Below are 27616 nucleotides of genomic sequence, written 5' to 3' on the forward strand. Positions count from 1 at the left end.
CATAATTTTGCTAATGCCAGTTTGGTGCTGATACTCTTCAGTTTTTGTTGCAGCACTCATAATTCAAAAAAACTCCAAACTTGTATCTGCTTCCGACTGAGTTATAAAGCTTCTTGCAAATAATTGTTCAGTGTACAAACCTGTAAGCAACCCATATCTTATCAGAGAAGCTACCAGCTTTGACTCCAGTGGTTTGGTTTTGGTTTTGGTTTTAATTTGACCAAAAAGCAGTTTTTACTGGACTTAATTCAACTCTAATCCCTAGTTTCTCATCTGTATTCTTGAAGACTAATGGAATAGTAAAACATTCTTAAAGATAACTTAAATGTGTGGTATAGTGTCCTCAGGGTAACTTCTGCACTAAATATGTTTTCTTTCCCACCCTGTAGAGGTATCTCATTAAGGTACCCACTAGTGTCATTATTAAGTTTTCATGTGTTTCTCAGTTTTGATGCTAATCTTTGTGTGTATTAATTTTTTTCCTTTGCAGCACCAATGTGGTTATGAATTATTCAGAAATAGAGTCTAAGGTTCGAGAAGCAACCAATGATGATCCATGGGGACCTTCAGGGCAACTCATGGGAGAGATTGCCAAGTAAGTGATAATTTGACTCACTGGTGAAGAAAAGAAAGGGGCATCTCATACAGGAATGCAAAACTTGCTGCTAAATAACTTTGCCATATGCTGACTGATAATGCTGAAAAGTTGCTGTAAATCAAGTCTTTTTTTAACATATAATCTTATAATTTATTAAAAACTGTCAAGCAGAAAATGTAGTCAAAGTATCTTTGAAGTTCTTTATTATAGATAGTCTAATAAGCTTTTAGTATATCTGATTTTTTGGAGGATTTATTCGCAAACTGCTTTTCCTGTGAATTTCTAAATGGAGCAAAACAGGTCAAATTCTTCTTTGGACTTTTTTCTGTTTAAAATGGGCTTGGAAGTTGCACATTTGACTGGTTGCTCTGGTTACTAGGCTACTCATGTTAAACATTATTTTCTTTATAAACTAGTGAAGGTTCTTTTACTGCCTCAGATTTATAGAATTACTTTTTTCCTTTTGTACTACTGGTATGCAAATTACTTCGGTATGAGTAAGAAATACTGATAGCTTTTCACGTATAATTCTATCAAACTTGAATGGACTTAGATCAAGCCTGCCATCTACTGTCAACCCTGAATCTTAACAAGCTGTTATGGCAAACCACTGTGAATGTAAATTCTTTATTCCTTTTGTTTCATTCTTTAGGGCTACGTTTATGTACGAACAGTTTCCAGAGCTTATGAACATGCTTTGGACTCGAATGTTGAAAGACAATAAAAAGAACTGGAGGAGAGTTTATAAGGTGTGTATTTATACGAACTGGATGTATTCAAGACTTTGTATTGGTCTACTAAGGACATAGAGTTTGCTTGATGTTAGCACATTTTGGTGTAGTGGCTTGTTCAGATAATCCTATACCATTTACTCCACTAATGTCTATAATTCTTTTTCCTAACCACCTGCTTAATTCTCTTATTGAAGTCAAAATTGTCTTTTGAAAGCTGCACATGGAAAAACAAAACTTCTGGTTTTGGAAATCTTTCTAAGATGCTTTTTAATGAACATAATAGAGCAATTATTTTGCTCATATTCAAGTATTGGAATAACATTCACATTTTGAACCTACCCAAAGGAGTTGTTACAGTGCTCTGAGAGAGACATGATAAATTATTACACTATCAGGAAAATGTTTTTGAAGGAATTTAAAAATAACTGAAATAAGATGGAAACTAATCTTGATTTTTCTGACAACTTGTAATTCTCTTAAAAAATAGCAGGTTTGCTTCTTGACTATCAGGAAAATTCAATCCATTCGTATTGTATGAGGCTTTTATTTTTCTTGACTTTGGCTAATTAGCGTGGTACAGAAACTTTTTGCTTAAGATTATCATGCTGCACTTCAAGTGGTGTTCACTGTTCACTGAATAATGCAAATATAACCTCATATTTTAGAATTGGTGTATTACATGGACTAGGTTGTATTTTGTTTTTCTTGATGCTGGGATTGTAACAAGACAGAATTAATTCTAAGATGAGGTTTGTGCTTTTCACAGGTGCTTGATGTTTTGTATTCATAATAATTGTTTTCCCTGATGTACAATGTAAATTAATATTTAATGCTATCACACATACTACTTAATGTTATAAAGACTGCTTGGAATTGCATATCAGGTTTGAATAGGTTGCAATATAATGATATTTCTTAGCTGATAAAGACACTACATTTCATAGAATGCATTTTTTTTTCTTTAGATAGAAATTATAAAGGTAAAAAATTACAATTGAAGTACTCTTTAAACTTCTTTTTTTGTAGCTTTTTTTTAAAAATTGTCCTAAATTGCAGTTTGGTATATCCACTGCATCCTGCAGAAGGCTTTATGTATTTCTGTAGGAGTTACTTTTCAGTAAAAAACACTGAAGAGTTATGAACAAAACAGGCAAAAGAAAATGTTTCACTTCACAGGGTTAACTTTCTGTGAATTGCTGCTGCTTTTTTTTTTTTTTTTTGAGTAGTTGATGAAGGTAACTGCTTGTGATATGGTAATAGCAAATTATTACTTAACAAATGCAGTTTTGATATTCTAAAAAGCAAAAAGGGGGGAGGGAGTATTGGGGTTTTTCTAGGTGAACCCATATAATAAACACTTAAAAGGGGAAAAAATCTTATTATTTACTGATTTTTGGGGGGAGGGGGGAGATTTGGTTTTCTATTGCACTTAAAAAAAAAAAAAAATAGAGCTTTTGTTCATGCAATCATAAGGTGCTTTGTATTTTTATAGTCTTTGCTGCTCCTAGCTTACCTCATAAGGAATGGATCAGAGCGTGTTGTTACAAGTGCCAGAGAACACATTTATGATTTGCGATCCCTGGAAAATTACCACTTTGTAGGTGAGCAATAGAAAAATCTTATAAGCAAATTAAAACAGTAGTTGGAGTTGTCAGTCACCTGAACCAGCTTAGAAGCTTCCCCAGTCTAATTAGAATGTGACTGTTGCCAGTTGTGTGAAGAGTGCAGAATCCAAGACGTGGGACCCTAGAGTATTAATTAGTGAAGACAAGAACTTGCAGAAAGGACTGGCTAATAACAACAGAACCAACACAACATGAGTGTTCGGGTTTATATTAAAATATGCACTAGAGACTGGTCCCCTGTGGTGTCCGTAAAGGAATAGCTTTAATCATATGGGAAGAAAAGGTTAGAGCTCCAAAACACACACATCTGTTTGAAGCTGGGTTTCTTTCCTCCCACCAAATAATATTTACAGTGCAAAGGCAGCAAGGCCAGTGTGTGTTTTGAATGTGAAAAAGGCTGGGAAAGCAGCACATTTAGCTTGTAGTACATCCTAACTGAAAGCATTTTTTCAAAAATTCAGTTTTGCAGTGACAGGGAATTCTAGCAGTTAAAGCTGCAAAAACCATAAAGGCTAAGAAAAAGGGTTATAATTTGAAGGGTTAAAATATGGAAGTGGGGAATATCGTTTCCATCTCAGTCTTTTTAATCTTCAGTGCTTCAGCAGCTGTTAGATGTTTCTAAATACAGCATTCAGTGAAAACTGTCTCATTTATCTAAGGTTAAAAATTTGTGTGGAAACAAAATATTTGGTCCCTTTTAAACAAATGCAGAGGACCTCAGTAGCTGTAAAAAAAAAAAAAAAAGTGACTGCTGTGTTCATAATTTATTTTTCCATCAGTTTGTAATGCTCAGTATTAGTGCCTCTGATTTACTTTCTTCATCTGTTTTCTCCCTTCTTCCATCCCCTCTATCCTGTATTATTTATACAGATGAAAATGGCAAAGACCAAGGTATAAACATACGCCAGAAGGTAAAAGAAATGGTTGAATTTGCTCAAGACGATGATCGTCTTCGGGAAGAGAGGAAGAAAGCAAAGAAGAACAAAGACAAATACATTGGGGTTTCTTCGGACAGTGTTGGAGGGTTCAGATACAGTGAGTACTTGGCTGTGTTGGTCAAGGATTAACAGTCTTCACTTTCAGTTTGGCTTAAATATGTAGGAAGAAACAGATAACTGTTCAGGAATTTCCAAGATACTCCTTTAGATGCTTTTTCTTTAAGTCTTTAGCTACCAGGATTGATACTATTAGCGAATTAATTTTGTCCTTTTTTACCTACATATGAATTTAAATGAATTACTTCAAAAAAATGTATTTTTTCTTTCTTTGGCAGACTCTTCAGTATCTGGGTGGGCTTTCAGGTAAATAAACTAACTAGAAACTTCTTTTTGAAAAAAGAAAGACACTGATCCATTGGCTTAGCTGAAACTTTGCATTTTATCTTTACCTGTAGACAGAGTCATATTCCAAAAGAATGCTGCTGTTGCAGAGGTCAGAATTTCTTAAAGTTTGTCTTTAACTGCAGCTGCTAGTGAGCAGGTCACAGTTAACGTCAGAAATTTTTAAACTTTTCTTAACAAACCAATTACGAATGTTTAAAATAATGCAAAAGATGTGTGTGATTGGTCCCTTGGCCAGTCAAAAATCTATTCCCTCATCATTGTACAAGATGCCAGTCTTGCATTCAGCATGAGTCTGGCACTTGCAATAGGATCTTCATCGCTGAAGTCCTTTACAGAGGAGGGGGGAGGGAAAAAAAAACACTTTACTAATAAGAAAGCCGGTCTGAAAAATTATCATAGTGGTAGTATTTTATGTTTTTCTACCCTTAGGTGTCTTGCTATTTTAACTGAGTAGTGTTTATCTGTAGTACACTTGATGTGATGTACGCTTGCTCATGGAAGTAATTTCTCCAAATTTGAGTTGCATCTTCAGTGTAGCATGTGGGTTTGTCAGATTTGGACTTCAGCAGATATAATACCATGAGTTTGTGTTTAGAGAGGGCACAGTTTTGCCTGGCACCCTTGATTAGATAAAGGCATGCAAACAGTCTTTTTTTGTCTTCTGTATCTCAGTGTGTTGTCGATGATCCAGCTGTCAGTCTTGAAATCTTTATCTGTGTTTTATTTGGTCTGAACCTGTTTGGTTCCTTTTATCAAGGGATGAATCCCCATATTCACAACAGCATAAGACTCTGGTTTGCTATAATCAGTGTGTGTCTTCAGAAAAGGATTTGGTATGAGAACTGTGTAAGGAATGTGCATCACTTACACTTCACCTTTCCCTCTTTGGTGCTGTGTGTATACGTATATATTATGTGTGTGTGTGTGTCTTATGTCTCCCTCTTTTGTGTGAGCCTCAAACTTAAAGATTTGCTCTACTGTTTTTGACAGTTACCTCCCTGTGTTCCTCTGTTTTCCCCTTCTTCCTTATATGCAGTATAGATGGAATCTCCATCCCCATGGCAGGATAAGTCTTATTATATTCTTTCAGGCTTATGCTATCTGCTTGGAAGTCTGGCACTTCTCTTTTAGGAAATACTTTAGCATCACTGCATCTGTACTTTATGTAGGCCTCCCTCCGTCTTTCTGAGATCTTCTTTTGACTTACTCTGTACAGAGTTGTGATCCATCCTCTATGCTGCGTAGAAGTCTTTCTCCATATGCTCTTTAGCTATCATACAAGTTTTGAATGTAAAGGACTCGCTCCTTTATCTTGTATTTCATTCTTATGGTAAAAGTTTTCATTATTACTTCATTTGAGTAAAGTCCTTAAACTTTCCAGCAGCCCAAAACAAGCTTTCTTTACTAGGTCAGACTTTTAAACTAAAAAATTGTAGTCTCTTAAATAGAGAACGCTTGTATTCTCACAGTTCTCCGTAAGTCTTTGTATCCCCAAAATATTAAGCTCTCAATTTTTTATCTTTTACTTTAAATATTCTTAGTGCATAAGGAAATTTGTTAATGAAAGCTACATTAAAATGCTTGAGAGAGCCTGACATAAGCCAAAATAAGGCCATTTTACTCTCCTGCAAAAATTAACACTAGTGCATTTCTTAGCAATTTCTCCTTTCTCTGTGATATCTTACTGAGTATCTAGCTGATGTCTAATAGGTGCTATACTTTGAAAATTTTTCTCTATCCTTTGTGGATCTTAAAAAAAAAAAAAAAATCATTGGAGACTTGCATTTATCTCTGATTAGAAAAATCTGTCCTCTGGTATATGGTGGTATCAGACAGATACAGTTCAAATTCTGCACCTTGTAGTGCTGAAACACATAATTTTCTTTTTATTAAGGAAGGCTTAATTGAATGAATCTTGAACGTTACCTGGGCTACAATATAATTTTTATGTAACCTGGAGTAATGAATTTTTCACCATTCTTGCTTTCTGCTGTTCAGTTTTACTCTGCTTAAGTAGTAAAATTGAACTTGTGTTCTCGTTTATCAATAGTACAAGAAAAAAACTAGTTTCATATGTATGAGGCCCAAAAAATAAAATGTTAATGCCTAAAACTGTTGTCTAGAAACTGAGCCACATTGGGTTGCTTTATATGCCTATATTTTTAGCTAAAGTCTGATTTAAGGTTACAATACTAGTCAGTAAAGTGTGCTGTGGTTCCATCAGTTAAGGCAGAACTGAAACCAACAGTTTTAGTAGAATTTAAGTGCTGTTTTTTCTTTTAGATTATACTCAGGTTGGGATAGTGTTTAAATAAACCCAGACTTAAGTTCTTAAACGTTCTTAATCAATTTGCAACAGCAAATATTCTGATTTCAAGTAAATCTGTCAGCTGTTTATAAGCTAAGACATCAGTAGAGAGGTCTTGACACTGGTGTTCAGTAAAGTTGTTTGGGGTACTCGGTGGCTGTGGAAAAGGTAAGTTGCTTTAGTACCTCTTCTTCGTTTCATCTTTTTTTTTTTTTAATGATTTTAAAATGACTGAGTGCAGGAAAAAAACAAAGTTGTTACCATGCATTTCACACTTGTCTCGGTATTTTGGTATACCTTTATGTGTTCCTGAGTGTCACAATGTATGCAAGTCTTTGATTTACCTCCTAGCACACAGCTTGGCCCAGAATGGAATATCATGCATTAAGTGACTGTTACTGGCATGTTGCGTTTCTGATAAGCTGTTTATACAGCCGGAGCTGATTGTGCCTCTTGTGCTTCTCCAGCGGAGTCCAGCAGTATCCTGATGCACTATACTGTGCACTGCATTAAGATTGTGTGGTTATCATAAACAAAAGTCTTTGAATCTGCATTCCTGCCACTTAATGATTGGCATTCCATGCTGTGCCTTGCTGTAATAGTGTTGATTCAGCACTGTGGGAGCTTTCGGATTGCTTTGAAAACTTGTAAGGTTTATGGATGTAGGGGAGGGGGGCTCGACAGGATTTCAGAAAAGACTACAGGCGCTTTTTTGCTGTTACCTTCATTACTTCTTGTCTTAATGCCTTACACAGGTGAAAGATATGATCCTGAGCCCAAGTCAAAATGGGATGAAGAATGGGATAAAAAAACTGCTTTTCCATTCAGTGATAAATTAGGTGAGCTAAGTGACAAAATTGGAAGCACAATTGATGATACCATCAGCAAGTTCCGAAGGAAAGATAGAGAAGACTCTCCAGAAAGGTGCAGGTACTAGAGCTATTTTAACATGAATTTATTCTGTAAAATTGTTATTATAAAGCGCTCTGATATTGCTAGTTAGTCCTCTGCCATTCTTTTTATCTGTATGGAAATGTCTTTAGGGTCTATACCTGCTTTCTGGACTTCTTATGCAGCTCTTACTGGCCTTAGGGAATAATGTAACTCTGTTGAGAGTTAACTGCTCTTGGCTGCCTTCCATGACAGCCCCTTGCTTAGACGGCTGCTGGCAAAGCAGGGAATTTGGCTGAAGTTTCCTAAGCCCTTGCTTGTCTCAGCATTTCAGTGGTCTTTCTTGTGCCAATATACTTGAGGCTGCCATTTCATGCTACAGTTGCGCTGAACGCTGAAGTGCCAGTGAAGAGGGAGATATAAAACTGCTTCAATCCACCTTGGCACCTTTTATTCGCTGTACTGCTTCTTCACTGAGCCTGTCTCAGGAAGAACAGACTGCAGGTGACTTATTTCAATATCAAGAAAATAGTGTAAATTTCAGTTGAACCTCTGAACAAACCTGTCATACTTCACATCTGGCTATTAATTTTTTTCAGTAAAGACGAAAATTTGTACTGCTTTGCCTGCAGAAAGAACTTTCAATGCACTTTACTTCAACAGGTGCGTTGAATTTTATTAACTGGAGATCAAATCAATACTTAACAGAATCTGAAATCACTGTAGAAAAAGCCCAAGTATATTGAAATAATTCCCTTTTGAGAAGCAGCTTAAAATTCAAATTTGCACTGAGATTTGATTAATATTTTTCTTCCAGTAATATGTTCAAATATGTCCACACACATTTTTGTATATAGGTAAAATTTATATAAATACACATATGTATGTATGTGTACCCCCCCAATAATCCTAATAATAGCATTTCTGAGAAAAAGGCAGTATGGCCTTCTTGCTAGAACATTAATAAATCATAAAACTGGTACTCTTTGCACACATCAGGATTCCCTCTTAGAACTTACTATCAATAGACTACAAAGAGAAAGGATCAGAAGAAAAGTAAACAATTTCAAATTTAACAGTGGTACATTGCTTTGTGCTCTTCTGTACTTACCTTTCAAAAGCAACTTGTCATGTGAAGCCTGTAAAGCTCACTAGCCATATATCGTGTAAAGGATGTGCAGTAAACAGATAATATTTATCTTACTTCCTTTGCCTTATGTCTGAATGACTTCTGGATTTTTGCTTTTGCTGGTAAAGTCCTGCATCTTCCAGTGTTTTAGACAATCCTTTCTGCAGTCTAATCTCCAGTAAAAGCAGATTATTTTGATTTCCCCACTGTACATCTCTACCCCAAGTTATATTGATCATCTTTTTCACTGACTAAAATTGCATTTTTTTTTTTTTTTTTTTTTTTTGGTTCTCAGTTTGGGTTTTGTAACCTTTGTCCCTTTTTTGTTTTTTCTTCCATTTTTTGGAAGATGTTCAAAATGTCAGGTACAGTATTTGTTGTCTTTTGAAATTGTACCAGATCAGAAATAATAAACTTGGTATTTGAAATAAAAGGGGATTTTGAGGGACATGCATAAACAAGAAGGTTCTTGGTGGTTGCAGGTTCTTCTGCTATAAGAAAGAATCCAGATTGCAGCAGTATGTCTTTTCTAATATTGCTTAAGGTACAAGCCTGAAGTGTCCTTTTGGCTTCTCTTGGCATGCTGATTGGACAATATGGAAGGTATTTTACTGGAGAAGTTGAAACTTATGGGTTTCTTTCTGCAGAAGGCATCAATTTTTGAGGTGTTGCCTCAAGGATCTAAGAAGATTGAACTCCAGGTTATAGAATGTCTGTTTATACTTAAAGCTACTGTAAATAACAAACCTCATAATTCATATTATAATGTATTAGCTGAATACTCTATTTTGTACAAAGCTAAATATTGAAACTTTAAAATTTCATCTTTTCTATTTATTAATAATTATGTGTGACTTGAGTTCACAACAACATAACATCTTCTTGTAAATGCTTTGTGAAACCCTCGCACTTCTGTTTTTTCCAGACTTGCAGCAAATTTATTTTCTAAAAACAAAAAGTCTCCAAAACATTTGCTAGTTTATTTGTAGCCTGCTAGTATGCCATGATGTTTTGTATTACGGTGAAGTCTTTCTAGGAAAAGTGCCTGAATGGTGACGCTCGCTCACCTGGCAAATCTGCTTGTTGCATGTTCTGTTGTTCTAATGTAATAGCTTTATAAATCACTTTCTTTTGCACTGCAAAGCCAATAAAGGTCTTGAAAGCACTAAGACAGAATAAATCTGATTTGCACATTTTTAGGCTGGTTAACAGAATTCAGATGACACAATCTTTATCTCTGATATATGAACCAGAAGAACGTGGCCTAACTTTTGGATTTCTGACTCTACTTGTGAAGCTGGTAGTTGCACAAAAAGAAAAAAAATTGCTTGAAGTAACTCAAGTGGTGATCTAGCTGGTGGCAGTTTACAGCAGATTTAAGTGAAACTGCAATTCATACAACTAACTCTGTAGAAACCTGATCTACAGTTTTTTCATAGAAGAAAAATGTTTGTATTGCTGTGAAGAACTGAAGTCCTTTTCCAGTAATATATCCCCTTGGAATTAGAGAAGACCAGGAAATGATACTCGGTGGGGAAGGAAAACCTCTGGTTTTCTTTCATAGGGCTTGTTAGTTCGTAGTTCTTAGACAAATAAACCAATTGCTGCCCTGATTCTAGCCTTGTGCGTTGAAATTGTACTTTTTAGATTACTTGTAGATACACAGATGTTCTTAGGAAATGTTACTTTTTTCAAAAAAATTCTTAAACTCTCTGTCAGTCCTTGTTTCTCCAGTATTCAAAATGGTTAATGCAGATAACAGGATAGAAAAGAAGCCGAACATTCTTTCGTACTCCTATAAAAGGATACAACAGCTGTGTTTTTTAAAGGTGGCTTCCATGTGGAGCATTAGCTGTGCAGCAGGTTGTGTTTTAGGTGGTCTCAAATTATCAGTAAACCATTGCTTTAAGGAATGTTGTTTTTTAAAAAAAGAAAGAAAAATGCCAAGGCAAAGAAAGAGAGCGTGTAGCTATACCTAGGCCTATAGAAGTTGTAACCATGTACTTTCTTTGTAGAGCTTATAGAGTACATTTGGTACAATATTACCTATAACTTTATTTTTCCATTCATTGTGCAATTCTCAGATGAAGCACTGCAATTTTACTATTCTGGGCATAGTAAACACTTAAAGGGAACATTAATCTATAATGTTTCATTGCTGTTAATGTGACCATTAAAGAAAAATAAAAAAACAGATCTCCTGAGACAGTTTTGAAGTGGTACAAGTTGTCAGAGAAAATTGAGTATTGTAATGTTTGTCCTACATTCTGGCATATATGTTTAATTTCCTTTCTCAAAAGCTTTTAGACGTTTTGCTGTAGATCACTGGAGTCACTTATTCTCATTCTCACATTAGTGAGATTAATCACTACCAGTTCTGTTGAAATAATTCCATTGATCAGAGTTGGATGCTTGTCAGTCACTTCCTCAGCCCACAGAACATGTATGCAGAGCAGGCAGCCGCTGTAGTGATGACAACTATATTGCAGCAGGTTTTAGAGGCTGTCTTAGCTGTGATTGCCCTGGTCTTAGGTACTTTACACATTTAAAAGGCAGCTTCCATCCTAAAAGCCTCAGAGGAGTGTGGGGTTATGTACTGTGCTAATGTGCAAATTGGTCTTCTCTGGGGGCTTCTATTAAAACCCTGGTGTCACAAACAAAATGTGGTTAGTGGTCCCATCTTATTTATCTGAGTGCTTAAGCAGTGGAAGCCTATGCACAGAAATCCAGAACCGGAACAGGAGCCTGCTGTTAGCAGGTCAGGGTTGAAGTGCCTTGGAAGTATAAGGTTAGGTGGTGATGTTTGAGTCCGCTTGCCTGTGTGAGGCTGGCTCAAGCTGATGCTGGTAGTCACTAGGTTGGCCTGCAGCTGTACTTCTTTCTCTCTTTTTTTTTTTTTTTCTCTTTTTTAACAAATGGGAACGTTGGGCGTTTATATTCACTAATGTTAATGAATTGAGCCATCCCCAGTGGTGAGTAGGTAATATGCACAGAGGAAATGAGACACATGCAATGTATTCCAAAAAGCCCACTATTGTTAACGGAGAACAAAGGCTACCCTCCAGAGTATATTGCAGTTACTGTCGTATTCCCTCTGACAAAGGGACAGCCTTTCTTAAATTTTGCAGTTTTAGTATTCTAATGCGTTATTAACATACAAAAACCTTCCGTTTTCAACTGTGCGCCCAAAAGGGAATTGCTATTTCAAAATAATTTTCAATATAGTTAAGCTTTCTGTACAGCAATTTTCACTGTTACATACAAATCTTAGCCTGATGATAAAAGGCAATATGACTGTTGGGTGGGGGGAGCATTGTGCCTTGTTTATGACGAAAAAGGCTTAAAATGCAAGAGCAGAAAATTTGACAGATTAAACAAATATTAGGCAGTGGTGTCCAGAAAGTTTTCACGTAAAATGGTGATGCTTTGGTTCTTTTGTGTTCTAAGAATAAATGTGTGTTCTCTGGTGGAAAATGAATAGCGGCATTGCATGATTCTGTAAACATTTTTTTCCACAAACATTCTAAAGAAAATAAAAGCCCGCTTACCTGGAAAGAGAAATGAGTTGGAACAGGAGTGGTATTCTTGAAATTTGAAAGATAGTACCTTTATTTGGTTCACTGCTTCCTCTGTCTTGGTGCAAGTATTCAGCAGACTTTCCAACTTTACTTTTTATCTTGGCAGTGTTATATAGTGTGTGTGTGGGGGGGGGGGGGGGTCCTGTCAGAAGGTAACTGAATAACTGGAATTAAACACTGATTTCCTATTACCTTCTGCTACGGAATTGCTGTGTAACATGTAACAGAATAACTTGCTTTTCTTTCCCTCATGTGTACAAGAGGTGCAGTGCTATACTGTCTTAATGTTTTACCCTTCCATCATGCATCATGAACTTTATCGAATGTAGGAAGAAGTATTATTATGTCTTTATTATGAACCATCACTATACAGAACTATAGTAATCAAAACTCTTGTGGCCTAAGCAAAATGTCCACTGAATTAACTGAAGTAATGAAAATGAATGTTTTTCTATTGTTTTTGTTTTTCTAGTGACAGTGATGAAGAAAAATCGAGAAGAGGTAAATCTCCCAAAGCTGAATTTAAAGATGAAGAGGAGACTGTAACAACCAAACATATCCATATTACACAGGCTACAGAAACTACCACCACCAGACACAAACGCACAGCAAATCCGTCAAAAACCATTGATTTGGGAGCAGCAGCACATTATACAGGGGATAAAGCAAGCCCAGAACAGAATGCTGCTCATACTGCACAGCCCACAGGAAAGGTAAGGCAGCAGGGGAGCACACTAAAATGTGACTTGGGAATCTCTTTTCTTCTAAACTCTGAGATGATTTCCAGTTAGAAATACAATTTTTGTTATGCAGCCTTCAGGGGAAGTATTAAAAATAGTAACGTTGGGGTTTTTCAAATGCTGCGAAATAGTTTAATTATGGAATGTCTCTTCTGTGATCGTTTTAAGATTTAATGTTTTTTTGTTTTGTTTTTTGTTTTTTAAATAAAGGCATTACCATGTTTACTCTCTTTAGCAAAGTGAAAATCCTGGCCTTAAGTGTGAAGAATTCCCTGAACCTGCACACTTTTTGCCAAATTATCAAGCTCTTCAGTTATCAGAAAGAAGACTGAGCCACTAGTTGTTCAGTATTTGATCTGAAATTCAGGCAGGTTCCAGTGACTGGCTTCATAGCCAAATCTGCCATCTCTCCAAAAAACTTCCCAGAAAGTCATTTAAGATCAGTGATGTTAGTTGGTTTTGTAATAGGCAAATAACTGCATTTCAAAATTCATATTTCACATCTAATGACTTAAAATTACATACCTTTTAGGCTCTGCTGTAAGTCACTGTAAGTAATACAGCTGGCACTTGAACAAGGTCGTTTTGAATTACCTGTATAGCTTTCTGAACTTGCCTGAATTTAAGCTGTCCCTCCAGCATATCTTAATTTCAGATCTGCCTGGATTATTTTCACAGCAAGTTCTGCTATGCTTGCTTGTATTAATTGAGCAGTTTTCCACTTGCATTTATTTAGATATTGTAGGTGTTTTAAGGAAAACTGTGATCAAGTGGAATATTTTGTCCTATTTGAATTTCACCCGCTCTTTTTCAGGAGGGATTTACTCTTCATGATAGTAGAACAGATAAATTATTATTCTTTCCATCTGTTTCTTTGTACTGTTTTTAACCCTAGTCGGTGTAATAAGAGCTGTACAAGTGCTAAATATTTCCCTCTGGCCCTGTTTTCCTAAAGGGAGAGCTCTTATCCTTGAACAAATGATGCATAATTTTAGTTCTGGCTTTTTGATTCTTCTTGTACAAACTTCAGACAGAAATGGATGTGCAGTTTAAATGGCAGGAACCTATAAAGGATGCACCGATCAGATTTTTTTTCTTTAAAAGAGTTGGCTGGGGGTGAGAAGAGATTAACTGTGTGGTTTCTTCTTCAGGCTTCTGTACCTTCTGGCAGCAAGTCATCCAATGACCTGGTGGATCTGTTGTTTGACGGAGCCAGTCAGCCAGTCTCAACAGGTAAGCCCATTTTGGTTTTACATTCTTAATGCATATTTTGATGAACCAGTTCTGAGGATAAGCTTACTTTATCTGAGGAAAACTATTATATAAATAGAGGAATAAATAAATTGAAAAATCAATACTCTAAAATGTAGAGCTGCCTAGAACCTTTTGTAGTAAGCAGTTTGTGCTAGTGCATAGGATTAAAGCTAGCAGCACAAAGATTAACTACCTGATCAGTCTGTCAGAAACTGTGTTTGTAATGCAGTTATTTTTAATTAACTCTAAAAGCAAGTGCAATCCATTCAGGTTTAAGCATTCCTTATAGTGCAATTAAAGGGCTAGGCAGCTATGGAAATGGATGATGTTCATATAAGCCTTCATCTAAAGTATATGGCAGATGTGTTTCTTTATCTCGTGTTATCTTGGCCCTTGGTTGATCCCAACCTTAATACCAAAATAAAATTGCTGCCTGAAAGTAAAACTGTTCACTGTAAAATATGTCCCTTTACTTCTTTAAACATGAAGTTGAGTTTTAAGTCCATTAATATTCATGTCAGTTTGCCCTTAAACTCTCAAACTGCAGTTTCTTTTTAGGAGTTTGTTTCGGTGTTTTGCATACAGGATTGACATTGGATTTGGGGGAGGGTTGTTGTTTGCTTTTTAAAGCCCCAAACTTTACAGACTTGTTGTGCCTATAGGTCCTTAATATGATCAGTTTTGTTTGTGGCTAGTATAGAACATTAAAGGTACTCTTTCGTGTATCTGTGGTCTAATGGCACAGTTGGAGGAAAGGTAACTGTGGGCAGAATCTTTGTTAAAAGATCACTGAATAGAGAATTAGATATGAGCATGTGCCTTTTTTTAGATAAGAGACCTTTCGTGTAACTTCTCTCCATTACAAATAGCAGCTTCTGTTACTGGGTATAGGACTTCATTTATACTGTTTGTAGAAGTGTGTGTGTGTATACTGGATGATAAATATTCAAATCCACCATTTGTTAAAGAAAATCTAGAATTTGTGAGACTTGGTACCAAAAAATGGCAGTCCAGTGGCTGGATGCCAACATGTGTGCAAAGGTGGCTGAATTCATACGTATGTAAAGACTACTTTTACTCACTTTTATCCTAAGTTATGTCACTTCTTGGTGTACTGTAGTGGGAACCCCTATAATATGTCACACTAGTTTCATTTTAATGCCTAAACAAAGGCAGTATTATGAGCACCTTATGCAATGGGGCCCCTTACATTACTGGGATACTAAAATACTCTGTCAGTATTTAATAAAACATAAAATACATCAAAACTCTGTTGCCACCGGGGAGAGGATGGGGGTGGGGTGGGCACGCACAGGAGAATTGTCACTTTAATTGTAATTTATATCTCAGTATCAAATACCAGTCTTAATCTTTTCTATCCCGTTTTTCCCACTTCTAGTAGCACCTTGAAGCTTTGGCTACTTTATTTGGGGGAAATTAGATTAAGTTTATGTCTATGGTTTAGAAATATGTATTATTTCCTGATGTTTCAGAAATAAAATTCATCTCATGTATCTTGTTCTTTTATGCTTAGAGAAAACACCCCCAAATTTGAAGAACTTTGCATTGTTTTTCCTTCTCTTCTTTAAGTTTGTGTGCAAAGGTGTTCGTGTACATCGGAGTTACTGGAGTTTGGTAGAATTTTAAGATCCAGGATCAGAATCGCTACCCCAAATCAGTTCTGAAACTTCTTATCCAATTCTTATGGCCTCTTGATCTCATCTTAATTGGGGAAAAATAGAAATGGGAGCCTTTTTTTTAATAGAAAAAGAAATTGCATTGAGAACAGAAATTTTCACTTCAAATCGAGCCTTCCTGTATTTCATACAAATAAAGCTAAGGCAGCTTTCATATTTCAGCATATTTGAATCTTTCATCAGTTTGGTTCTTTGCTTTAGAAGACCTTTTATTATTATTTTTCCCTTCCCTCTCTCCTCTCTTTTCCAAAGCAACATTTAGAAATGGTGTTGAGGAGAGGCGCATTACCAGCTGGTCCTGCTCAGTAACCTCTTTGCTGCCCTGGGAAGGCAGATGGAAAGGGTTCATTTACAGTGACAGATCTCGCATGGGAATCTTTGAGGATAGCTCATGTTGAGAAGATTAGCGCTGTCCTTCACGCGCAGGTCACTCGTTATGACCACTGTTCCTTGCAGCACAGGGTGTGGGAACTTTCCCAGTGTCACGCAAGACGCAGGGAAGGGGTCAAACGCAGCCTTTGATCTATCCTGTGAAGAAATTGGCAGGGAAGTGCTGTGAATTCCAGGAACTCGGAATTTGCTCATCTATATATATTTTCAGGTGCAGAAATATGGAAGAAAGGTGGTGAGGTTTGGGGGTTTACACATTACTAAAGCAACACAATTTGTATGCGAGGGAGAAGACTGGTTGCCATAAAGGAGTAATCCTTGCAAAAAAAAATGCAGAATCCGTGGTTAGATCTGCTGGAAGTAATTTTTGGTGGTGTTGGAGATTAGGTTCTTCAATCTTATCTGATGATACTTTTCTTTAGAGAATTATTGCACTCAGCTTAAGCTCTGCCACCTTTCTCTGGAACTCAGTGTTTCATTTAAAAATAGGCAAATAAGAGATGGAGAGAAAAGTTGACTAGGCTGAGAATGTTAAGGGGTTATTTGGGGTTTGAACCTAGTTCTGGCTTCAAAATTAAATTCATCCCTAGATACTTTGACTAACAGCCCAGGAATAATAGGCATGCTATGAAAGCACTGATTTTTGAGGATGTGGTCTGATAGAATTTGAGACCATGGCATCTATGTTGCTCATTCTGCATATAAAAAACCCAAACCATTAACCTATTTTGAGCCCTGTAACAGAGACGCGCATGAAGAAAAATGCTGTGAAAATGTTAATTGCAGTGGACAGACTAAACATAATCAACACAGCTTTTGGCTTAATATTTCACTGACTCATCCTACCCTTTTCTTTCTTAGGTTGTACTCAATATAAAACTTCTATATAAACTTCGGTAAGGTACTTACTAGATCACTTCAGAAATTGTGATGAAGAAATTTCTTCACTTTGTGTGAAATATCTTCCCTTTTGAAAAGGTGGTAAAAACTGCAGTAGTGACATATTTCTGAAAATTCTAAGACTGTCCTTGCATTCCCTTCTCATATTTTATATCATATGCTACACACACTGCAAGAAAAGGCCATTTCCTCTTGGAAGAACAGTCGCCTTGCTGGCACTGTCTACAGTAAAATAACATTAAAAAGAAATACAAGTACACATGTATTAGAAAGTGAATGTTTCCTTTTATTACTGCTAGCCATTTATTAAAAAGGAGATGGTTCTAGTTTAATTAACCCAGTTGAGAGTAGCAGATGGGGCAGAATGTCTTGCAGCGATAAGACAATTCAGAAATGGCACCAGATGTTGGAAGTTGTCCCTGGTGGTGTTTGAGTGCAGCACAGATGTTCCAGTCCCACCTGGCTAGTTTCTAAGCACTGCAGGCTAAGCAGCTGTGATGTAACCTATATAATGTATGCATAACACTAAAAGCAAAATAATTGAACTGCTACAGCTTCTTCTAAGGGTGGGGCTGTTTGGAGGTTAAATCTTTGAGGACAAACTACTAAGGTCAACTTTTTGGCTTTCTCAGGTCAGTGGAATATCTAGTTAAAAGCAGCAGTGAGAATAACTGGCTGATTGCTGTCAACTATGTTCTGGGTTAAAAAACAGGTTGTTTTCCAGTGTATAATTCTTAGAGGGGGGGTTGTAGCTTGGCGCTTTTTTTAAATGAAAAATTGTTACTAGGCTGTATTCAGAAGTTAATTTATTTGCTAGTATAAAAATGCCTGGTTGGAAAACTTAATGTTCCTGCTTTGGAAAGGAAGCAAACTTATTTTTAAAAAATAAAATAAAAAAAAAATGCAAGCTCTGTCCTTGAAATCCCAACTCAAGATCATTGCAAAATCATTCATGCTTTAAGTAACATAACTAAATGTAAGAAGACATTTAATTTTTCATGATAAGCGGCATAATAAATTAACGTTTTTTCCAATAAAAGTGTTTGGCTTTTATCTATTATACTTCCAAAGTTTTAATTTCATAAACTGCTAAACTAGTGCCATCACTATCTAGCTGAATCCTCGTTAACCTTTTTAATCTCTCAGAACTTATTTTTAGAGGTAGTAAGCACAACTGGTATCTTTTGGCTCTTTCCGGGGGGGGGAAAGCAAGATCTGCAGTGCAGTTGGGAATAATCCAGTTTGTTGGTGTTCAGGCATGTGTATATAAAATATGGTGATGAATAGGAAAAACAGTGCAGACTTATGGAGCAGAATCAATAAATCCATCTTGCCAAACACAGGACAGCTTTTCTTCATAAATCCCTCATGCAGTCAGAGCAATGGATCTTTGCACAATCCTGTAACAGCACTTCGCTTCCTTCTGTTTCTAGGTGGATCAACTGACCCATTTGGAGGATTTGCTGATTTTAGCTCAGCTGCTGCTTCAGCAAGTTTCCCATCATCACAAGGTAGGATTAATTTACAGACTGAAATGCTGTTTAGGGGCAGAAAGAGGGAAGGGATGCCACATGGCATTACTGAAAGTCATTTCCCTTTCCAGGGCAAACTCTGGTTGTTTTTTTTGTTGGTTTTTTTTGGTTTTTTTTTTTTTTTACATAACTGGACCACAAGTGCTAAATTTAGGAAGGAGAAGCCCGTTGTGGGGCACAGCACAATGTGTCTTATTGGACCTGAAGTTTTTCTGAACTTTGTCATAAAAATATATTGGTGGAAGTTTAAAATATATCCCTGTTCAACTAAAAGCATATAATAAAACATAGCTCCAACTCTCACTTTGAAATGTACTGAAATAAGATGTGACTTCTGGGGTGGAAAAGTGACTAAAACTTGAAATAAACAAGTGTGGGTCTAAGCACTGGCTGGAGAGTACTCATTACACAAAGTTTAAAAAAGAGCTGAACACCCTCCATTTTTATAATAGCAGACAAGGAGCTATTTTAATTGGCATTCTACAGTATCTTGAATGCTTCAAGATGAAAGTATTTCTGTTTCCAAAGTGATTGGAAAATTGGTGATGTATCTTTGGCTGTACTGATACAATTTTTATATCAATCGTCATAGTCTTTGTAGTGCTTTATGTAGTGCTTTCAACTATTTTATTTATTTGCAAGGAAAAATTAGTCTCTTTTTCTAAAACTCCAACTGACAGTTTGCAAGGCTTTCAAATACAAGTAGGTCTTATTTAAAAAAAAAAAAAAAGACTTGCATGAAGTGCTTGATAGTCTGTTTTGCTTGGTTGTGACAATGCTGTGGAGTGAAAAGTGGTCAGAGGTCTTTATGCTGCTGTTCATACTTTCCAGATGTGTGCAGAGGGTTCAGATCTGTCTTAAGAACTTTAATGATATGGGCTGGACAGTAAATTAAATAGGTTTTGTGCTTATCTGCAAGTATAATAAAGACAACATAGGGGAATAATGATGAAAAATAGCAATAGAATTTTTGACTTAGCTAAAAGTTCAAATTAAACTCTTGTACTGCTGAAAGCATGGAACCAAATCATAAAATAATTGCTTATTCCTACTTGCAGCCCATCTCTAAAAGTTGAACAAAAAGCCAGGATCATGAGCAATGGGAAGTAGCAGCCCACCTGTGCTAGAAAAATGATAGTCTCTGAAGATACCCTCAGATCCCGCCTATCTTTTAAGATTAAAAGAAAAAATTATTGTAATAGTTTAAAGAGAGAGAAAATTGTTAGCCTTGACAGAGGTATAATGAGGTGAATATAGGCAAGCTATTTCCAAAGCTTCCAATGAAGTGTGGGTTACTGTTGGAAGGCCTGGTATGGTGAAGGGGGAAACACATCAAGTTATGGCTTCCATACACAGTAACAACCTCACTGAGAAGTTTTGGATTTCCATATATGTATCTGGGGGATGAAGATGACCAGTACTTTCTTTTAGCTTAGCTAAATAATTTGTTTACTAAATTCTTTTCCCTTTTAAAAGAAGCTTGGTAAATGTATCTTGATCTTATTTCAGTTAGATGTGAGCAGGTCCCTGCCAATCACAAGAGTGAGACTTTAGAAAGGCTTGTTAGATCAGCATTTGACTTGTACTCAACTGGTTGCATGGCCTCCAGTTCAGAGCTGCCGCATGTCCAGCTGGTTGGCTCGCTGCATGTGCGGTCACTTTGCATGCAAACATAAGCTATTTTGTAATCATCGGCACTGTCTGCTGAAAAACAGCATTCAGGCAGTTTCCCTTAAAATTGGATTTAACAGATTGCTGGGAAGCCACCTAAAGTCATCGGCTTCCTATTGGCCAAATGTTTTGGGAGCCTTCAGTGCTACCCAGATAGGACAGTGCTGCAAAGGAATGCGTGTGTGTGTGGGGGGAAAGCTGGCTACCTTTTGTGAACTGAATTTGGGTAGTAGTGGTGTTGTGATTGGGAGTTCTCAGCAAGGATGTAGGATTACGTCTAGAACGAGAAGAGAACAGCAAAAAAATTTATCAGCAAAGCTACCTGCGAGCCAGCTTTTAGTCAGCATGTTTATATCTCTCTCTCTTTTGCTGTGTTAGGAAAACTATATTGGGCACTTATTAGTTAATATACCTTTAATTTGCTTGGCAGGAAAAAACGGTTCTAATTTTTTTACAGGCTTCCTTAGTCAAAACTAAGTTGCTTTGCAAACACAAAGCCGCCTACTATGCAAATAATTTGTGTGTTAATACAGCCTAAATTGATACAATCCTTTATCTGCATTAACATGATTAATCTATTCCAATCGCCATTATGCAAGGGACAAGGAGTGCTGTGAAATGATTAATCATTCTTGAACAGCGTAAGCCCCTCTAGAAATCTTTTCGTTCTTGATTAATCATCTTTGAAGTTCTACTAAAGGGGCAAAACCTTATTCCTTTTACCCCTGCTTCCATTATTGTGTGCTCAGTGCACAGGTCTGAATGTAGAAGAAGCACACTCAGCATTTACTTATCTATCAGGAATATTTAAAGTAGATTTTAATTTTTAATATGTAATACTAATTGAAATACTCTAGTATAGCCCTTCTTTGTGAGGGAGATCAAAGCAAATATTCTAGTAAAGCCCAAAGCTAATGAATATTAGTCCACTTCATGCATTGAAATTGTTGGCAATACTTGGATTTTGTGAACAGATTTACTCTCTTGCTTCTCTTTATCAATACATTAGAATTTAAAGATGATTAAAGTTGGACTAGGCAGGTGTATGTTGGTAAGTTTATAAATAGAATATAAAAGACTACTGCAGCTACCTTTTGAGCAGATAGAATACAGTAGAAAATTGCCATGGATGACCATTATAGAACTAGTCAATGTATAGGTTAGGACATGAAAACTGGCATTGGACTCATCTATCCCAGCTTTACATGCTTGAAACTTCCTTTGCTCATCTAAAGAAATTCAAGGGATGATTTAACTGTTCATTAGAACTCAGAGTTCACATCACCGCAGCAATGACATTACTTCCGACTTAGACATTTGAAGTACCACAAAGTATATCAATGACATAATCAAAAAGCTGACCTGTGCAGTGGCCCAAACTTGGAATAAGATTCATAATCTAGGAATGACAGCTCTTTAACTGCATTGCTTTATTTTTAGCATCCCCTGTAGATGCGTTTTTGTGGGGGGGGGGGTTTCCTCCCTATCACTGTCGTGAATAACACATTTTAATAGAAAAACAAGTGTTTTAAAGGAGATAACCTTTGAGTCAAATGAGAGTAGGTGTTATGACACATTGTTAGTTCATTGTTTTGTGTCTATGGACATCTGTCATTCTCAAGTAGGTAGTGTTGCAGTTGTATATACGCAGCTTATACTGTTAGGCACTTCACAATATGATATAGATAAAGCTGTAAATTGTGTTTTGATTTAAGTACTTGTCTACAGAAACCTTGGTATATTGAAATGAAGCAAAGTTTTAGTGATGACCTAAGAGTACAACAAAGCTTCTACTGACAGATTTCTTATATCCAAGATTGAATTTTTACTTCAAACCAAGAGATTTAGTTTAGGAATCCAATTTGGAAAACTTATGTTTTACATTAACACTTAACAGGATGGAAAGAAATTATTCCTTATCACCTCAGATAAGAATTCCCTGGTAGCTTGCTTTTGAAGTTCTGTCTTTATTCTTCTCAGTATTGTTGTTTTGTACAAAGAGCTACTGTTTATCTATAACCAAATTTATTTTGAACTAGTATGTTTTATGATGGAATTTGCTTTCTTGACAACTGTTCTCTGAAAATACCAGAGCTCTGAATGAAAAAAATTGGTAAATTTGGTCAGTTCTAACTGTGGTTTTTTTTGACTAGAGCCTCCAATCTACCCCTAAGTAATCTTTCAATCATATTTTGACTAAATAAAACCTGTCCCTACTTGTCTTACATCTACAGGTGACATGTTATCAACATCCTTTTTCTGTCTGTGCGTGGGTGTTGCATGTTTCCTTTGCTACCTTGTTAAAATTGTTGGAATATTCATGAGAGGGAATGATGTCCAGATGGAGGTTCTACCTGCAGATGTTAATCTGGACGGACACAGATCAGCTCTCATTTGTTTCAGTTCATAGAATATGGCATTTGTTCTGTTCTTTTCTGTCTTCTACCTTTCTTTGTTATTGTCTTTCCTCTCACACTGTATCCTTCCCTTCAGGTACAGCAACAAGTGGAAATGGAGACTTTGGTGACTGGAGTGCCTTCAACCAAGCTTCTCCTTGTCCCAGTGCTTCATCTGGAGAGCTCTTCAGCAGCACTGCACAGCAGCCAGCTATAGAGCTCTTCAGTAGCTCACAGCCAGCTTCTGCCCAGCCTCCAACTGCTTCAAATTCTGCTGATCTCTTTGACTTGATGGGCCCCTCCCAGGCAACCATGACCTCTTCACAAAGTATGAATTTCTCTATGATGAGCTCCAGTGCTGTGGGCATCAGTTTACCCATGTCAAGGTCACAGGTATGCTGCTGCTGTTGTACAATTTGCTAATGACTTTCCTGATTAATCTCTTGCATTCTCCCTAATCACAACATTGAAATTGGATCCATCCCACTCTTTCTGGAGTCCACATCAGATGTTCTGATCAGTTTTCATAAGAATGTTTTGTCCAAAAATGGTTTAGTAACCACCTAAAAAGAAAAGGTGCTGGATGTTCTTGGAAAACCTTCTTTTATTAGCTAGTCTTCTCTGAGATGGTCTTCACTGCTGTCTGAAGTGTTGCTGTTTTGTTGGGGAAAGAAGTGGTTGATGAAATTTTAAACCTTAAAGCCATTAGCCGCAGAATGTTATAGGTTTCTAACTTTGGGCAGCTTAGCAGGCAGGTGGAGATGAGGACTGGCCTGTTGTCCAAAACCCAGGGGAGCCTGCTTCAATGGAGAGTAACTGCTGTGGAAGCCAAAACACATCAGCTTGGTGTTAGAAGGAGAAGAGATAAAAAAAAAAACAAAAACCAGTTTCTGAAGTTCAGAACTTGACTGCAGGTGATCCCTGTCAGCCTACATCCTGATGCAGGAGCTTGGTGCTAGCTTAAGAAATGCTGTTCTAACCCATTCTAATGGCATATCAGGTGATGGCAACACTGCTTTGAAAGAGCTGAAGTTCCTGGCTAAAGATCATCTTATTGGCTTTTTATTGGCTTCTATGAAAAGATAAATACTTGTTGTTTTAATCCTGAAGCCTATTGGTAAAATGTTTGAGCATGTGGTATCCCAGCAAACTTTCCTTTTCTTTTCTAGCCTCTGCAAAGTGTGAACACTATGATGCCGAAGCCTAACCCTCTTTATAACCCAAGCACAGAGATGGTCCAGAAAAATGCAAGCAAAACTCTACCCTCAACTTGGTCAGATCCCAGTGTAAATATCAGTTTGGACAATTTAGTACCTGGGATGCAGCCTTCCAAACCTCAGCAGCCATCACTTAATACTATGATGCAGCAACAAAGTAAGTGATCGTTGATATGCTCTTTTGCTTGCACACGGAGCGCTCTAGGGGTTTAGTAGGTTATGCTAAAGATGGAATGTTTTGCTAATTACTGTTTTCCCACATTTAGTTATTCTGTTTCTTAAACTACTGTGGTGCTTCTGTCAAAAGTGGTCCTTTGTAAACAGAGACTGACAACCTAGGAAGCTGTGTAACTCTACAGGGCTTCACTGTAGAACTTGCAGCACTCCCATGTCTTGATTTCAGGTTTCCTAATCTCTAGAACTCTTAATATGCATAGTAGCACATATTGCTATAAAATGTTTAAAGCTTTTTATAATGGTTTTCCGAGTCTTAACATAGAAAAAGTGGAAATGAGCAAAATAGCCACATCTTTGGCCTGCACATCTTTGTTCACAGCGACTATCACATAAATTACTTAAAATACTTAAGCATCTTTCAGTCAGAATCTGATTAAAGTTTTTACATCCTTTTGTTTTTGTAGATATGCAACAACCTATGAATGTCATGACTCAAAACTTTGCAGCCGTGAACCTCAATCCTCAACCTAACATGATGCCTGTTCGACCCCAGACAAGTCCATTGATGGGAGGGCCCATTCCTGTGGGGATGGGAATGCCCAGTGTGATGACAGGTACGATGGGGATGACCTCCATGGGACCTACGCCTATGATGAACCAGGGAATGATGGGAATAAATGTGAACATGGGAGTGCCAGCTACAGGAATGGGTTTAACGGGCACGATAGGAATGGGGGTACCCAATATCGCTATGACCTCTGCTATGACTCCTGGGACTGTACAACCCAAGCAAGATGCCTTTGCAAATTTTGCCAATTTTAGCAAATAAAGATTGTAAAATAAATAAATCAATAATGGGCAGACTGAATGAAGGATTTTTAGCTGCACAAGTATAGCTGGGAAGGGACGGAAAAAACACTGATCAATACTTTTTTTTTTTCTTTATCGGTTACTTAAAAAGTATCTACATAAAGAACCAAAAGCTATTTTCTAAATGTTGAAATAACTAGTATTCAAATTCTGGAGAGATGAAAGGTTCTTCTGAGGAATGTGTTAGATGATTTTGCAAAATAATTTGTATTGAGACCATCAAAAGCCTTTCCTAGTTAGAAGAACCAATTTTAATGTTGAAACTTGATGGAAGACTGGAATGGGGGTTGGGTAAAAATGTTTGAATCTAATTTTATACTTTTCTTTTTTCTTGAGGAGCTTGACTTTCTTTCCCCCCCCCCCCCGATCGCTTTGTCATAATTGGATCATTCCTTTTACTACCACTCTGAATCCACAATTGAAGTCACTCAAATACTATGATCAGTTTTTTATAAGAATATATATTTTTGTCCAAAAATGGCTTACATATGTGATTATGGCTAATTCAAAGGGACCTGGAATGTATATATACTTTTGCTAATGTTCCAGCCACACTGCTATGATAACCAAATTTTTATTGTAAAAATCCTCTTTCAGCAATTTGGTGATCAACACGTTTCTGGGGCTCTACATGCCTCTGTTATAACTGATATCCAGTGCAGGTCTGGGAGAAGCTTTATCCGAGGCTGCTGTAAGGTTTCCTTTCAGAAAACTCCCGAAAATGCATTTTTTTTCATTTCTTTTACAGTGGCACTTAGCATCCTTTGTAACACCAATATCCCTATGGAGTCACTGGTTTACAGTGTCAGCAGCAGTCAAAAGGCAAAAATATTTATTTTTTGCGTCATTACAAAAAATAAGGTGAATTACATTGTATTAAGTTATATAAATCTATAACCCTACTTAATCCAACAGCATTGGATCTTAGCTTTTATACAACATTTGGTGATCCTTTTGTGTAAATATGGCATTAGCAGCTGTGGAATCCAATAGAGGAGTAAAATATATATATTATTAAAGGAAACCTGTAGCAGTCACAGATTTTACTGATTTAATGAAAACAAAAGAATGAATTAAGGTTTTGGGGGTTTTTGTTTTTCCTTCTGTAATTCTGTGTTTAAGTTCACATGAATCATGATTCTAGAATCTGGAATACAAAGACATTGTTCTGTTCACAAGCTGGGAATATTACTAAGAATAAGCACTATACTATAGGTATGAAATTTATTGCCTCCCTTTTCTTATGTTGGATTTCTTTTTTATTATTAAATTGATAAAAACTTTGTTTCCATTGTATTCATAATGTTCTGTTATACATAACATTAAAATGTTCATTAAAATCAATGTTGGGCTGCCTTTCCTTTCATTCCATTTGACGTTTATGAGAGCATTTGGGAAAAAAAATAATTATAATTTGGGCAAAGTAATTTTTATAAATAATTTAAAATTGTTTAATGACTTCTTATCTGAAGCCTTTCCTATCTGGCTCTACTGTTAGGAATTAAAAATGAAGCAGGCAAGATATCCTGACCCGCTCCAGCCTTGCTAATGCTCCATCTACAACATTTCTAATTAGGCAGAAATTCATGTACTTCAGCTAAGTGGTAATGAAAAGTGATTCATTTGCTGAATAAGAGATGAGAGTGAGTGTAATTAGCTGACTGCGGTTTTTAATCTTTCAACAATTCAATGTGTTTAAATTAGTTTCAAAGAATAGGAGCTTTCAAGTGTTGTTACATCAAAGTAATCAAGGCAGGCTTTAACGGCTGAGTATGAGAGATCGCTCTGGTTCCCATTCTGAAACCTTTAAACTTTGGAATAATCATCTACAAAATCTCTAGTTCTAAAGATGGGGAGACTCAACCTGATTCAAAATGTGCAAAATTGTTAGAAGAGAGGGAGAAGGCTAGTTCTGGAGGGCAGGTGGGTGGCAAGGAAAACTAAACTATTAGAGCAAACCTATAGTCTGTCACAAGCTTAGTGGTGCTAAAGGGGCACAGTGCTTCTAAGCAGGGTGTGCCTGTTCATAATGGTGTCCTTTTAAGCTAAGTTTAGCTAGCTAAATAGTTGGCTTTCAGTTTAAAGATAACTTTGTTTAGGTTGCTCAGATCTCTTCAGAGGAACTTCCATGACTTAGCCTCCAACCAAGAGACTAATTACAATGAAATATATTTGTCTGGGTTTAGAGTAGCTCCAGTAGAAAACATGTGGTCATTTCTCTGTGGTTGTTGACTAAGATGCAGTGGACGTAGTGCCTATGCTTATGGACCAGTTGTTGTAGTACTGAACTGACTCACTGCCTTTATCATACATTGTTCTCATGGACCAGTATCTTAATTATGAAAAAGGTTGTATGGCTCCTTAGACCTTGGAGAGAAGTTTCTTATCCAACAAGTCTGTCTGCAGGTGGAAGAGAAGGATGTCCTTTAAACCAAAATAAACATCAAAAAAGAAAACCTGGAAAGATCCCTTTGGAACATAGGCCAGGTGCATCCCCACTAAACTATAGCCTGCAATGATGGCATCCAGTTGCATGAAGGTTTGATTTTGCATGTTAGAGGAAGAG

At 36.7% G+C, this 27616-nt stretch overlaps 1 protein-coding gene across 4 annotated transcripts in view; it reads left to right on the top strand.

The window, feature by feature from the left end:
* CLINT1 (clathrin interactor 1) overlaps positions 1–26394 on the top strand; it is a 54520-nt gene extending 28126 nt beyond the window's left edge. For all 4 annotated transcript variants that reach the window (XM_067304794.1, XM_067304796.1, XM_067304795.1 and 1 more), the window contains 11 exons: positions 491–595; positions 1251–1347; positions 2825–2933; positions 3828–3992; positions 7364–7538; positions 12679–12919; positions 14098–14179; positions 18621–18698; positions 22884–23179; positions 23956–24160; positions 24645–26394. In XM_067304794.1, coding sequence (XP_067160895.1) covers positions 491–595; positions 1251–1347; positions 2825–2933; positions 3828–3992; positions 7364–7538; positions 12679–12919; positions 14098–14179; positions 18621–18698; positions 22884–23179; positions 23956–24160; positions 24645–25009 — 1918 coding nt within the window. In that variant the 3' untranslated portion in view covers positions 25010–26394. The remainder of the gene's footprint in view (positions 1–490; positions 596–1250; positions 1348–2824; positions 2934–3827; positions 3993–7363; positions 7539–12678; positions 12920–14097; positions 14180–18620; positions 18699–22883; positions 23180–23955; positions 24161–24644) is intronic.
* Positions 26395–27616: the final 1222 nt, after the last annotated feature.

Source organism: Apteryx mantelli, chromosome 14 (genome assembly GCF_036417845.1).
Source record: "Apteryx mantelli isolate bAptMan1 chromosome 14, bAptMan1.hap1, whole genome shotgun sequence".
NCBI classification, from domain to species: domain Eukaryota; kingdom Metazoa; phylum Chordata; class Aves; order Apterygiformes; family Apterygidae; genus Apteryx; species Apteryx mantelli.